General features: G+C 45.6%; 1 protein-coding gene across 1 annotated transcript in view; it reads right to left on the bottom strand.

Moving 5' to 3' along the window:
- The window catches only part of KIAA1211L (KIAA1211 like), a 78335-nt gene extending 66566 nt beyond the window's left edge, over positions 1-11769 (bottom strand). Inside the window, exon 1 of the mRNA XM_031655466.1 lies at positions 8820-11769. Coding sequence (XP_031511326.1) covers positions 8820-8893 — 74 coding nt within the window. The 5' untranslated portion in view covers positions 8894-11769. The remainder of the gene's footprint in view (positions 1-8819) is intronic.
- Between the last annotated feature and the right edge of the window lie 3214 nt (positions 11770-14983).

Below are 14983 nucleotides of genomic sequence, written 5' to 3'. Positions count from 1 at the left end.
TTTCAACAAACCAGGCTGGAACAAGTAGACATCGACATGTGAAAAATAATGTGTACTCTTACCTCACACTATACATAAAAATTACCCCAAAATGGCTCATAGATCTAAATGTAAGTGCTAAAACTATAAAGCTCTTAGGAGATAACAGGAGTAAGCCCGTCATTTTAGGTTAGGCAATAATTACTCAGATGTGACATCAAATGCATCAAAAGAGAAGATAGATAAGTTTGACTTAAACATTATAAGCTTTTGATTCAAAGGACTCTCAAGAAACTGCAAAGACAACAGACTAGGGAAAATATTTGTATATCGTCTATCTGATAAAGGACTGGTAGGCAGTACATAAAAATAATTCTTATAACTCAATAATAAAAAGACAGCCCATTTAAAAACAGACAAAGGATTTGAACACAACTTGCACAAAGAAGGCATAAAGAAGGCAAATGAATGGGTAATAAGTGCATGAAAAGATGCTCAACACTTTTAGTCATTATAAAATTGTAAATCAAAACCATAGTGATGGCTCATGCCTGTAATCCCAGCACTTTGGGAGGCCAAGGCGGGTGGATCACTTGAGGTCAGGAGTAGGAGACCAGCCTGGCCAACATGGTGAAAAAACATCTCTACTAAAAATACAAAAATTAGCTTGGCGTGCTGGTGCATATTTGTAATCCTGGCTACTCGGGAGGCTATTGAAGAAGGAGAATCGCTTGAACCTGGGAGGCAGAGGTTGCAGTGAGCTGAGATCACACCACTGCACTCCAGCCTGGGTGACAGAGCAGGACTCTGTCTCAAAAACAACAACAACAACAACAACAAAAAAACCACAGTGAGTTACTACTTCATACGAAGGACTGTAATAAAAGACAGATAATAACAAGTGTTGCAAGGATGTGAGGAAATCCGAACCTTCATTCATTGCTGGTGGAAATGTAAAATGTAGTAGGTACTTTGGAAAAGCCTGGCAGTTCCCCAAAATGTGAAACATAAAATTACCATTCAGCCCAGCAATTACATTCCTAGATGTCTACCTCAGGGAAATAGAAACATATGTCCATGGAAGAGTCTGAGAAAATGGTAGTGTAGAAAGCACCAGGAATCTGTTTCCCCACTGTTTCTGCTAGTGCAATTGCACTAGTAGAATCTGTCTGATGTAACTATTTTGAAACTCTGGAGTCAACTGAAGGCCTGCAACTTCCAAGGGAAGGATCGGGGGTATGTTGTGGTTAATTTCTGTCCATTTCTGTTCTTAGCACCGCAGCATCCACCCATCCTCCCAACTTCTCCATGTATGTGTTCCAGAAACAGCTTGTACGCAGCTTGCAGAAGCCAGAGTGAGCAAAACGAACCCTGTCCTCCAGATACGGGGGATCTGTCCTCTGGTTGTTGCTTCTGATAACAGAGGTGCAGACAAAGAGGTTGCAGCCATTGTTGTTGCACCTCTCCCCATTGTTGCAAGACTCCCTCCAGCCCCAAGTGACTCCCTGCAGATTTAATGGGCTGGTACCCTTTTTCTTCTTTCACTTTTCTTGTTTCTCATTCTGAGAGCTAGATATCAAAGACTAGGCCACTCAAAAGCAACTACATATGAGAGGAAATTAGAAAGTCACCATACATGCCTGCAAAAAGGCTCAGTCTCAGGAAAGATCTGGGAAGGCCTTAAGTTTACACTTCAGGCTGATCATCAGCACTAAGACTGCCTGCAACAATTAAAACAAACAAACAACCAAAACCCAAAAATCCAAACCAGCAAACCCTGGGAAAAGGAGAGAAGCTAATTTCCAGAGTTACCATACTCTTAGACTCAAATATCCAGTTTTCCACAACAAAAAATCACAAGACATACAAAGGAACAGGAAAATATGGACCATCAAAGGAAAAAAAAAACAACAGAAACGATCTCCAAAACACACCTGATAATGGATCTACTAGACAAAGACTTTAAAAGAACTATCTTAAAGATGTTCACCAAACTAAAGGAAGATGTGGAGAAAATCAAGAAAATGATGTCTGAACAAAATTGAAATATCACTAAAGAGATTTTAAAATCTTGAAATCAAAAAGAAATCTGGGAGGTGAAAAGAACAATAACTGAAATGAAAAATTCACTAGAGGAATTCAAAGGCAGATTTGAGCAGGCAGAAGAAGAATCTGCAAACTTGAAGATATAACAATGGAAATTATCAAGTCTAAGGAACAGAAAAAAAGATTTGAAGAAAAGTGAACAGAAAATAAGGGATCTGTGAGACACCATGAAGTGGACCAACATACACATTGTAAGACTTCCAGAAAGAGGAGAGAGAGAAATGGGAAGGAAGAATATTTGAGAAAATAATGGCTGTAAATTTCCCAAATTTGATGAAATATACATTATATATTTATACATTTATACGTTTATACATACACATATCTATATATACATTTTACATTTATACATTTATTCATTTATGTGTTTATACATACACATGTTAAACATACATATGTTTATGCGTGTGTATGTATAAAACATCCATTTAGCTCAATGAAATCAAAGTAGGATGAACTTAAGCCCACACCAAGACACATTATAATCAAACTGTTGAAAGCCAAAGACAGAAAATCTTGAAAGCAACAAGAGAGATGTCACTTGTGACATACGACAGATCCGCAATAAGATTATCAGTAGATTTTTCATCAGAAACTTTGGAAGCCAGAAGGTAGTAGGCTGATATGTTCAAAGTGTGGGGGGGAAAAAAAAAAAAAAAAAGTCAAGCATGAGTCCTATATCTGGCAAAAGTATCCTTGAAAAGTGAGCGAGAAATTAAGGTATTCCCAAATAAATAAAAGCTGAGGGAGTCTGTTACTACTACAGCTGTCCTGCAAGAAATGCTAAAGAGAGTCCTGCAGGTTGAAGTGAAAGGACACTAGATATTAACTTGAAGGCATATAAAGAAATAAAGATCTCAATAAAGGTAAATACATGGGAATTATAAAAGCTACTATTATTGTAAAAATGGTGTGTAACTCCATTGTTTTGTATTTTACGTGATTTAAGAGACTAGCACTTTTTTAAAAAAAGAGGTACAGGCTTTTAAAACCAACTTACGATGGTTCAACTTACGATTTTTGACTTTACAATGGTGCAAAAGTAATACCCAGTCGATAGAAACCATCCATCTCTTGCAATGCTGGGCAGTGGCACCAAGTCTCCAGTCAGCTGTACCTTTTCAACTTAATGACATTTTCAACTTATGATGGGTATATCAGGACATAACCCCACTGTAAGTCAAGAAGCATCTGCAATTATTAGTCTCAAAACTAGATTCCACCTATATGAGGTACTCAGAGTAGTCAAAATCATAACATCAGAAAGTAAAATGGTGGCTGCCAGGGGCTGAAGGAGAAGGGATTAGGAAGTTACTTTTTAACGTGTACAGTGTTTCCATTTTGCAAGACGAAAAGAGTTCTGGAGGCGGATACTGATGATGACAGCACAACAATCTGAATGCACTTAATACCACTTAAAATTATTAAGATGGAAAATTTTATGTTATGTGTATTTTACCACAACTAAAAAATGAAAAAACATGCACACAAAAACCTGTACACTAATGTTCATAGCAGCATTATTTATATAATAATCAAAAAGGAGAAATAACCCAAATATCCATCTCTGGATAGATAGAATAAAAAACATGTTACATACATGTAACGAAAAATTATCCATCAAGAAAAAGGAATAAAGTAATGATATATGCTACAATCTGGATGAATCTTGAACACATTAACCTAAGTGAAAGACGAAGGCGGCAAAAGGCCACATACTGCATGATCCCACTTACACAAAATGTCCAGACTAGGCAAATCCACAGAGTCACAGCGTAGATTAGTGGTTGCAAAGAGGTGGGGAGAGGAATGCTGGGGAAATGCAGGTAGAATGGGAGTGACAACTAATGGGCACAAGGTTTCTTTCTGGGGAGATGGAAATGTTCTAAAATTAGATTGTGTTCCTTGATGCACAACTCTTTAACAAAAAACCATTGATTGTACACTTTCTTTTTTTTTTTGAGACGGAGTCTCACTCCATCACCCAGGTTGGAGTGCAGTGGCACGATCTCGGCTCACTGCAACCTCTGCCTCCTAGGTTCAAGCAATTCTCCTGCCCTAGCCTCCGGAGTAGCTGGGACTACAGGCACTCACCACCATGCCTGGCTAATTTTTGCATTTTTAGTAGAGACGGAGTTTCGCCATGCTGGCCAAGCTGGTTTTGAACTCCTGACCTCAGGTGATCCACCTGCCTCGGCCTCCCAAAGTGCTAGGATTACAGGCATGAACCACTGTGCCTGGCTTGATTAAACACTTTAAACGGGTGAACTTTATGATATGTAAAGGATACGTCATCAAAGCTGCTGAAAAAGGATGAAATAAAGACATTTTCAGAAAAGAAAAGTTGATACAATTTGTTTCCAGCAAACTCACACTGAAACAGGTGGAGGTGGGCTGGACTCCAACCCAAGCCCTGTGCACACCGGCAGAATGCGTGCCTCAGCCCTGCTCTCCCTCCACCAATGGCACTCCGTTTCCTTCCAGCTCAGGGCCTTTGCAGATGTTGTTCCCTCTGCTTGAACTTGATGTTCCCTGCCTTCACATTCCACTTTGGTCTTACTCCTACTCATCCTTCAGCTTTCAGCTTTCATTCCACTTCCCCAGCAACACCAATCTCTCCCTTCAGGATGTGTCAAGACCTCCCGCAACATACTGTGGGAGAGGTTATGCCTTTTGTTCACAAAACCTATGTGTTTTACACGTATACATGTTTGTGTGATTCTTTGATCCATTTCTCCTTTACAGATTCACGCCTGGGTACATTCCCCATACATTTAATCAATTTTTCCCTTTCCTGGGGAAAAAGATGAAAATAAATTATGACTTAACTATTGTTCTCTAGTGAGTCACGCCAAGATCTGCCTGTACCTTTTTTTAGAAAAATAAGTTTCACATTACTGAAGCAAATGGAATGTGAAATGCTTGCAAAGTTCCTGTGAGAAATCTCTGTTCAAAAATTGTGCCAGCTTGCTGCTTAATGATATTATTATCCTCAAAAGCAGAGGAACTTGACAGCTGGACCCACCCCAGAGAGGCAGGGCGTCAAGACCGGACCTCACTGCAGTCAACCCTTTCTCCCTGAAGGTGTCAGAGGACTTTCTGCTCTTTTTTTTTTTTTTTTTTTTTTTTTGAGATGGAGTTTCACTCTTGTTGCCCAGGCTAGAGTGCAATGGCGCAACCTCAGCTCACTACAACCTCCGTCTCATGGGTTCAAGTGATTCTCCTACCTCAGCCTCCTGGGCAGCTGGGATTACAGGCGCCCACCACCGACCTCGGGTGATCCATTCGCCCGGGCCTCCCACCTCCTGCTCTTTGAAGCTGTCATCCACTTGTGTGCAAAACCTTCTCTGTCCACTTGTCAGAAAGGACAGTGAGGACAGAGAGACAGATCTGCTCTGACATATGAGAGAAAGGCAAGCAAGGAAATCTCATAATCAAAGGGCTGAAATCAGAGAATATTCAGATGCTAAATGACAGAGCTCTAAGTGAAGCAAGAAGGGCGAGTAAAGGAACTTGGCTGGTCAGATTTGAAGTCTCTTATTGTCCTGCAGTTAATGTTTATTTGATTTTTAAAAACTAAAGTAAGGCTTGGCCTAGAGAAAGCCTCTTTCTTGCTAAGTAGGTAAAACTGGAAGACTAACTCCATGAGGACAGATAACATGTCACCAGCATGGAACTGCTACATGGAAGTGCTCAATGAATATTGTTAAATGAATGAATGAATGAGCAAACCATCCTGAGCACTTAGCGATAACACCTGCTAGATGAAAGAATCATTTCTCTTTTTTCTTCTTCTTCTTTTTTTTTTTCTTTTTTTTTGAGATGGAGTTTCACTTTCATTGCCCAGGCTGGAGTACAATGGCATGATCTCGGTTCACTGCAACCTCCTACTCCTGGGTTCAAGCGATTCTCCTGCCTCAGCCTCCCGAGTACCTGGGATTACAGGCACGCACCACTACGGCCGGCTAATTTTTTGTGTGTGTGTGTTTTTTTTTTTTTTTAGTAGAGATGGGGTTTCACCATGTTGGCCAGGCTGGTCTTGAACTCCTGACCTCAGAGGATCCCCCGCCTTGGCCTCCCAAAGTGCTGGGATTACAGGCGTGAGCCACTGTGCCCAGCAGAAAGAATCACTTCTTAATGATCACCCGGCACATTAATGCCTCAAGGACAGACTTCCTTCAAAATCTATGGCTCAGGTAGACAATGTCACATCTCTTTAGCCTGAGTTCTTCTTGCCTAGTGTCTTCCTATAAACACCATCCACCCTACAGCCACACAGAGCTGAAGGCTGCTGGGCTTTGCAGACCCCTCCGTTTGGGAGTAAAGGAATATAGAAGCAGAGGAGGTCCCTGGTGAGCATCTTGGTTTACTTCCCCAGGCTTCCCCTCGGCCATGGGCAGGGCAGGGACAGTGAGGGCATCCAGAGAGAATGGCAGGCCACAACTTGCTGGGCTGCTTCTTTGCAAGAAAATACCATAGCTTCATTCCAACACTCAGTCAGCCATGAGATAAACAGCATAGTTTATAAGCATATAAATAGTATCTTATATAAACTGCACTATTTTTTAGAAACTACCTAAATAACAGTTGATTTAGTGGTATTCAGAGTCCCTATAAATGGACAAATTAAGTAACTTAGCTAGGCATGCATACAGCTATCCAACACCGTGTATACTCATATATATGCACACATGAGCCCATGTTCACATGGGCCACCTAATCCTGCACAAACACCCCTGAATACAATTCATGTCTTAGACCGCGATGCATGACAGCTTTCACACGAGCAACCTGTTTTCACATTCATTCAGAAGTGAATGTTTTCATATGAGATTTGGAAAACATTAGTTTAGACATTTTCAGGTTATTAGAGTGAAAAAAAAAACTATCAGAGACTTTTACAAAACCATTATTTCAAAAATAGCTAAGCATCAGACTTCATAACCTTATTTTAGAAATTCTATTTGCATAATTCTTGGTAAGATACAATATAAATTCACTCTAACGCTGGGGAGTGTCTTACAAAGAGGCCATCTAACTTGGCAACGTTCAGTCTCTGAGTGAGAGCTGTAACTCGTGCTGACTGCTGCACACATATGTGACGATGAGGACACCGAAGCCCTGGGCACAGTTTTGCAAGGGCTGGCTTATTTTTAACGTCATGAGTTTATTAAGGTAATATACTCCATTTTTGTATGCATATATCCCCCAAATAATGCTTCATTTATCTAGAACCCTACATTTGTGACTGACATTTCTGCAGCACAGCAGAGGTGGAGCTGAATTTGTTTTTGTTTTTGTTTTTCAGTAGGAAATAACGCTCCAAAGCCTATTACCAGGACATAACATCACCACTCTATCCTGGCCCACACAAAATGGGCGGAATCGGCAATGAGGTTTCACTATTAGTAAAAAGAGTTTTATGAAACCGTAACAATGCTGATGACTTACATGCACAGGGCTTTACCCAGTACAAGGCCCTGTCCTCACAAGGAATCCTTGAGTTGTTGGGTTACTACTTGTTTGCAACAAAAGAAAGTGAGGCTTTGAGGATGGACTGTCTGCCCCAACTCCCCGAGCACCCTCCAACCCCTGCTGCCAGGCAGTGCGTGGGTCTTTCCAGAGAAGGAACAACAATTTCCCAAAACCGTTCACCCAGCTCGAGTGATGTGCGGATGTAACAGTCACCTGTACTGACAGAGACTGCCCGACTGGGAATTTTCCATGTGGGCTATGAGAAACACAAATCTGGTTATTTACGCGAAGCAAATGAATTTTAATCAAGCTATAGCTCTACTTCCCTCTGCACCACTGTGCACAGAGTCAAAACGCACTGAGAGGCCGGGTGCGGTGGCTCACGCCTGTAATCCCAGCACTTTGGGAGGCCGAGGTGGGCAGATCACGAGGTCAGGAGATCGAGACCATCCTGGCCAGCACGGTGAAACCCCGTCTCTACTAAAAATAAAAAAAAAAAAAAAATTAGCTGGGCGTGGCGGCGGGCGCCTGTAGTCCCAGCTTCTCGGGAGGCTGAGGCAGGAGAATGGCGTGAACCTGGGAGGCGGTGGAGCTTTCAGTGAGTGGAGATGGCACCACTGCACTCCAGCCTGGGCGACAGAGCGAGACTCCATCTCAAAAAAATAAAAAATAAAAAAAAATTTTTAAATGCACTGAGAGCCAAACACCTTCCAGGGATAGGGTCACCTATAGCAGGACAGGATGCCTCTGTGCAGGGCTCCGGCTTTGGCTGTGCAGGAGCTCAGGCAGAGCGTCTCCCAAGGCTGTGGCTATCAGTTGAGCACAAGTCCTTTGGTGCTGGGCTGTAGGTAGTGGCATAATTACAATACCTGTAAACTTTGACCTCTGCTGCCTTCCCTCCACTCAAAGCATACCGACTATGCCATGGAGATCCCAACTGTAAGCGCGGTATGGTGAGAATGGCACACTCTGCTCGCCCAGCCCTCCTTCCCTTTCCCTCTCCCTTTCTCTTTATGAATATGTGTGTGTGTCATAAAGGAAACAAGGAAAATCCTTATTTTGCTCCAGAATTTACACAACTCAAGGAGATAAAGAGTATGTAAGGAAGGAAGTCATAAACATTCTAGAACATAAGGTAACAGACGCTGCAGGTTTATCCATAGGCCTCAGGGGATGGTGGCCACCCATAGGTGGTCACGGCCTGGCCTCCCCTCCCTCGCGTCTCTCCCCCACCACCTCTTTGCTCTCAGAGGGCCCACCTGGGGTCAGGCCTGATGCACTGGTAAAAGGCAGCCATCCTCCTGAGTGTGCTGTGAGCCTCCAGCTCTCTCATCCTCCTGGAAGCTAGCAGCAGGGAGAAGAGTGGGCCTCCCTGTCCTCTGAGTGGTCTAGGGCCCACGGGTCACCACTGGTTGCTGATCAAGAGCCCTTGTCCCCATCTCTCACAGAAGCACCCACGGGCCAGGAGGAAGTGGGGCTTCTGCCAAGCCCAGCCCTCCTGTGCCCTGTGAGCTCCTTGGGCGGGTGCACAGGCACACAACAGAAAAGGCCGTCTAAGAAACACATGCACTTCCGCCTTCCACTCCAAGCCCTGAAGGCCGGGATGGGGGTGGCCTGGCTCTGTAGGGAGCTGGACTTGCCTCCCTGTGATTGGCATCCCCGCTGAGTTGCTTGGGCTTTGTTGATTGTGCTCACCATGGCAGCAGGCAAAGGGCAATGGCAGGTGAGGCTGCATTCCCCATCTGAGGAAGGGCAGGGCTCAGGAAGAAAGAAGAATGCTGAGAAAATCGGAAACAGCTTCTGAGCCAGACACACCCAGGCCCAGGGCTCTCCTCTCTCATTCCAGGACCAAAACCACACGGCCCCCTCCTGCCTCGCCTTGACGTCCACTTGCTATCTCGGTGCGAGGGACCCTGTGGGAGGCACGCGCATCTCTGCCCCGCACACTTGCTCCTCGGTTTCAGTTTTCTTTTCACTTTTCCTTAAAGGCTCATCGTGTTACCTCAGGTCCTTGATATGCTTTATTAACTGCTTTCCTGGGGCCGTCCCAGTGCTCCTTTACCAGGGATCTGCTTGCCCCACTCATTGTCCCACTGATGGGATTTCCAGCCCTCCCCCTGGAGCCCACACCTAGCAGGGGTAGGGGCCACGCCTTCCCAGAAGAAATCACCCACTGAACCTGCCCAGCCGGCTCCCCAGCCGCCCCACGTGACAAAGCCACTTGCCCTGGTGGCTCCTCTCTGATTACCTGCAGCTGCCACTTCAAAATAATAGACTCCTGCAACCGACATCACAATGCCACCTGACTCAAGTTCCTCCCAAGTCTGATGGCTGCCAACCGCAGCCGGTACAGTCAGCAGTTTCCAGGCAATATCTGGAGTGTTGACAGAGGGCTCAGGGTGGCAGGTGTGATTCTATGTTGCTAAAACCCAGGAACAGGCAGCAGCAAGGGCGACTTCTGAAGATGGTTCTGAAGAAGTCCTAGTTTGCTTTTCTGTTTTCCAAATGGCAACTGTATATAGAATTCTACTCACATGGCCTACAGTTTAAATAATAAAGCACAACAAACACATTTGATGATGACAGAAGAAAGCAGTGAGTTCAGAGGAGAGGTCAGATGATAATCACGCAGCGCGCTGAAGGTAGTTTACATACATTTGCCCTTTGTGCAATTAGAGTCTGCAGCCCACTGTGCTCCTGCCAACAACTTGGCCTTCTCCCAGGGAGAGGACCAATTAGCTGGTGGAGAGTCCCCTGTGTCCTGGGAGGTGGTGCAGGGGCCCCTGCAGCAGAGTGGATTACTAAAGGGACAGGGACTGGGCCCTTGAAGTCTCTAAGGACTGTCCCAGCCAGCAGCACTCTCTGCCCAGCAGCACGAGCTGGCCACACCCCACAAGGCCCACGGTGGCAATTCCACCCCGTTCAGTGAGCCGGATTGAGCTTGCAGCTTGCCTCTGCCACTAGCTTTCACCTGCTCTGGGCATGTGACCTGCCCTCTGTCAGCAGCAGGCCCCCTCAGGAGCCTCTTCAGTACTCTGTCCCCATGGAAGCCCAGCATGCAGGTCATGCCCAGCACAGAGTGGCCCAATGCCCCAACAAGACACCACTCCACACTGAGACAAAGCCCCCAAAGGGAGGCGCTGCCACATCGTGTGAATGCCCAGGGACCGAGAGATTTGCTGAAGAGCAGGGGTAGCCACACACCTGCAGGCCTTGACGCCTCCTCTCACTGCCCCCCACCGCCTCCCAGCATGCTCTCCACAGCACGGTGCGCACGTTACCTCTCCGCTCAAATTTCAGGAGCAGAAAAGGTCAGGAGTTTTCTTTCTTTGCCCTTCTTTGCTGTGCCCAAGTCATACGTTCCCTGAGACACCAGAGAACCAAATGAAAAGGTCAGTGACACCCATGTGCATCTATTAAAATGGAATTTATAAACCGCAACAGAAAATACCTTATGCAAGGACATCTAAGGACTTTGTGATAGGCCCTCCTCAGGCCCTAGGCTCATTTCATTCAGAGGGAAGGAAATGAACATTTATTAAGCACATCTCAGGTCTCATTTAAGGCCCACAACCAGCTATGAGTTAAATGGTCCGTCGCTTTTTTTCGCAGGTGAGGAAATAAGGGGTCTGAGCAGCTAAGCAACCAGTCCCAGATGACTGAGGCAGTCAGTGGAATCCGACCCTGAAATCAAGGCCTGTGCCCCGCACGTGTGAGCTCTTCCTCATGACGGCAGCTGCCTCCCAAGAAACCCTGGCCAAGAGTCTGAGTGACCAAGCAAGCTATACCCTTTCTGGGCTGGAATCTGACAGCATGTATCAAAACCTGCTGCTCTAGTAATTTCACTTCTGGGGAATTTGTCCTAAGGAGATAATCCTGCATTCTTCTAACAGTGTCCTGGAAACATCCTCAAGGCCCACCAGCAGGAGACATAGGCAGGAGGCCAGACACAGCAGCAGGTCACAGTCATAGGAGGGATGTTATCCAGTCACTAGAAATCATGATTTATTCATGAAATATGAAAATATTCAGTGACGTGGGACGATACCACCACACATTGCAATGGGGGCCAAATCAGCTCTGACAGACTCCTAAGAGTATCCAATAGCAAAGTCAGGGAATCAACCTCAGTGTCCATCAACAAATGACTGGATAAAGAAAAGGTGGTGCGTGTACACCATGGAATACTACACAGCTGTAAAAAAGGAATGAAATCATGTCCTTTCCAGCAACACAGATGGAGCTGGGGGCATGTACACCATGGAATACTACACAGCCGTAAAAAAGGAATGAAATCATGTCCTTTCCAGGAACACAGATGGAGCTGGGGGCATGATCCTAAGTGAAATAACTCAGAATCAGAAAATCAAATACCAGGCCAGATGCAGTGGCTCATGCCTGTAATCCCAGCACTTTGGGAGGCCAAGGTGGGCGGATCACTTGAGGTCAGGAGTTCAAGACCAGCCTGGCCAACACCATCTCTACTAAAAATACAAAAATTAGCTTGGTGTGGTGGCACATGCCTGTAATCCTAGCTACTAGGGAGGCTGAGGCAAGAGAATTGCTTGAACCCTGGAGGCAGAGGTTGCAATGAGCCAAGATTGCACCACTGCACTCCAGTCTGGGTGACAGAGTGAGACTCTGTCTCAAAAAAAAAAAAAAGAAAAGAAAAGAAAAGATCACATGTTCTCACTTATAAGTGTGAACTAAACAAGGGGTACACATGGACATAAATATGGAAGCATTAGACAATGGGGACTCCAAAAGGGGGAGGGTGGAAAAATTATTTATTTGGTACAACGTTGACTATTTGGGTGGTGGGTACACTAGAAGCCCAAACCTCACCATTATATTATAAAATACATCCATGCAAAAAACCTGCACTTGTATCCCTGGAGTAAAAAAATTAAAAATAAATAAAATAAAAGTGAGGACGTATCCCCGTCATTTGAAGAGCTTGCTCAGCATGGATTCCGCTTCAGTAAGCCTGGGCTTCAGCCCAAGACGCCTGCATTTCTAACAAGCTCTCAGGTGATGCTGACGATGCTGCCTGTGGACCTTCCTTTGATGAGTACCACGTGTGCAAAAGGATGTATGCAGTAAGAACCCGTTTTTATTTTTATGAAGCTCTTAGTGCATAGAATAAATAAAGGAAGGATCACAGAATGATGTGAACTGACGTTATCTCCGGGTCACGGAACGATGTTCATTTTCAACTGTCTCGTGCTTTTCCACGCTTCCTAAGTTTTCTGACTTCGCACGCATTTTGTTCATAACGAGAAGAAGCTCCAGTCGTTTCTGTTAGAGACAAGGCAGTGTGATGTAAAAAGACTGGGATTTGGGGCCCAGGATTTGGAGTTAAGTTACTTCCCCTCTCTGAGGCTCAGTTTCCTAACTTGGAAACCTCATGCCTAAGCGATTGTGAGAATTGAAGCAGATCCTATGGGTAAGTTTCTACGCCGTGCCTGGCACACAGAAGGGACTCTCGATGTCAGGACCTGCCTTCTCCACTGCTGGGAACAAGATCTCGTGTCTATGAGGGGCAATTTCTGTCATTTTCACCAAGTACTTTTGCATCGGCACCCTTGTTTGTCTCCATATCATCTCTGTGACAGAGGCTGGGGGAGAAGCTATCACTGCAGAACGTGAGAGCAACCGAGCTGCCCAAGGCCACAAAGCAAGTCAGCACGGGTGCCTGGAACCTCTGTCCCCAGAACACAGCTTCCCTGCTGGGCTCCACTCCCTCTAATGTACCCATTGCATGACCCACACACAGGGAGCACAGTGGCTGAGCTCTGACACCAGGCTGGGAACAGGCGTACTGCTGAACTGGCCTGGGACCGAGACACAGAACTGGAGTCTCTCTGGGCCTGCCAGGACACAGGCTAGAGGATCCCACACGCGATGTGCCACTTAGCCCACCACCCCTCTAAGAGGAACCCTCACTCACTCGTGGGGATTTAAAATCATGACAATGTGCTTTTCCTCATGGAACATTTTGAACATCTCATCTGTTGAAATAACTCCACAATGGGCCGGGCGCGGTGGCTCACGCCTGGAATCCCAGCACTTTGAGAAGCCAAGGCAGGCAGATCACCTGAGGTCAGCAATTCGAGACCAGCCTGGCCAACATGGAGAAACTGCATCTCTACTAAAAATACAGAAATTAATTGGGCATGGTGGCACATGCCTGTAATCCCAGCTACTCAGGTGGCTGAGGCACAAGAATCACTTGAACCCAGGAGGCAGAGGTTACAGTGAGCCGAGATCGCGCCACTGCACTCCAGCCTGGGTGACTGAGTGAGACTCTGTCTCAAAAAAAAAAAAAGAAAAAAAAAAAAAAAGAAAGAATTCCACAAGACAAGTTTGCTACTGGTAAGTTCTTTTCAGCTGCAAAGGCAGTCAACCAATTATAGCCCCAAAGCCCAACTGAGCTCTCAAATTACTTAGATCGGTTGTTTACAATGGTCAGAAATGAGTTAGGTAACTTTAGAATCTTCCCTTTGCTGTGTGATGTTCAGGGTAAACTTTTGCAAGTGGCACCTGCCACATCTACATTCTTTTCTCACTTAATATCCCAAAGTGAGGCTACATAGAACCTAATAGCCAACATGGATTACATTGATCCCTGATCAAAATCAAAACAGGAAACTGCAGCTGCCGCTCATGTTGCCACCCTGATGATTTTTCACAGCTCCCTCCAGTTGGACATGGCTCTGTGGGAACACCAGAGTGAAACCCGAGGGCTGTGCCCTAGCTGGGAGTCAGGAGGCTCTGCACAGGCTGCTGGGCAGAATCACTGCACCTTGCACCTCGTGGGGCCAGTCTCCCTCCACATGCCTGGACGCACCCCTCCCAATGTCCGGGAGGCAAAGAACAGTCATTGGAGAACTTGTTCTTAAAGATGGGACCTGTGTGGTGACCTCCTCCACGGCCTCCAAAAATCCACACTGTGGAACAACAAGGGACTGCAGAATGTCTGGAAGGTTTCTGGGCAAGGGGTGGTGACAGAACCAGTGGTTCCTTCTGTTCCGGTCTTAGGCCAGCCCAATATTGTCATCATCCGTCACCCCATCGCTCCACCATTAGAGGTAGCCCAAGGCACAGGGGACAAATGCTGGTGTTTCTACAAAGAAAGGCCCATCCTCATTACTGATTGCTTCATGCTGCTTCCAAGGGATTTCACAAACACAGACCCTCAGCTCATGAAGGCAACCTAGGCTCACTCCGATTCTGTTCCTCTGGCCATCCCTAAGGAAAGCAAGATGTCCTCCCCAAAACAACCCCACTGTAGCAATGCCCCGTACAAGGCCTGCTACACAATCTGTTCTTCACTTCCCTCCCACCTGGAGCCCATGTACTGCGTGCAGAGCAAACACAGTTTGCATAATAAGCATCTTATGAGATCAAACCACATTCGCAG

The sequence above is a fragment of the Papio anubis genome, chromosome 14, assembly GCF_008728515.1.
Source record: "Papio anubis isolate 15944 chromosome 14, Panubis1.0, whole genome shotgun sequence".
Lineage (NCBI taxonomy): Eukaryota > Metazoa > Chordata > Mammalia > Primates > Cercopithecidae > Papio > Papio anubis.
Note: the sequence above shows the minus strand (reverse complement) of the source record. Positions and strands in the feature narration are given on the sequence as shown.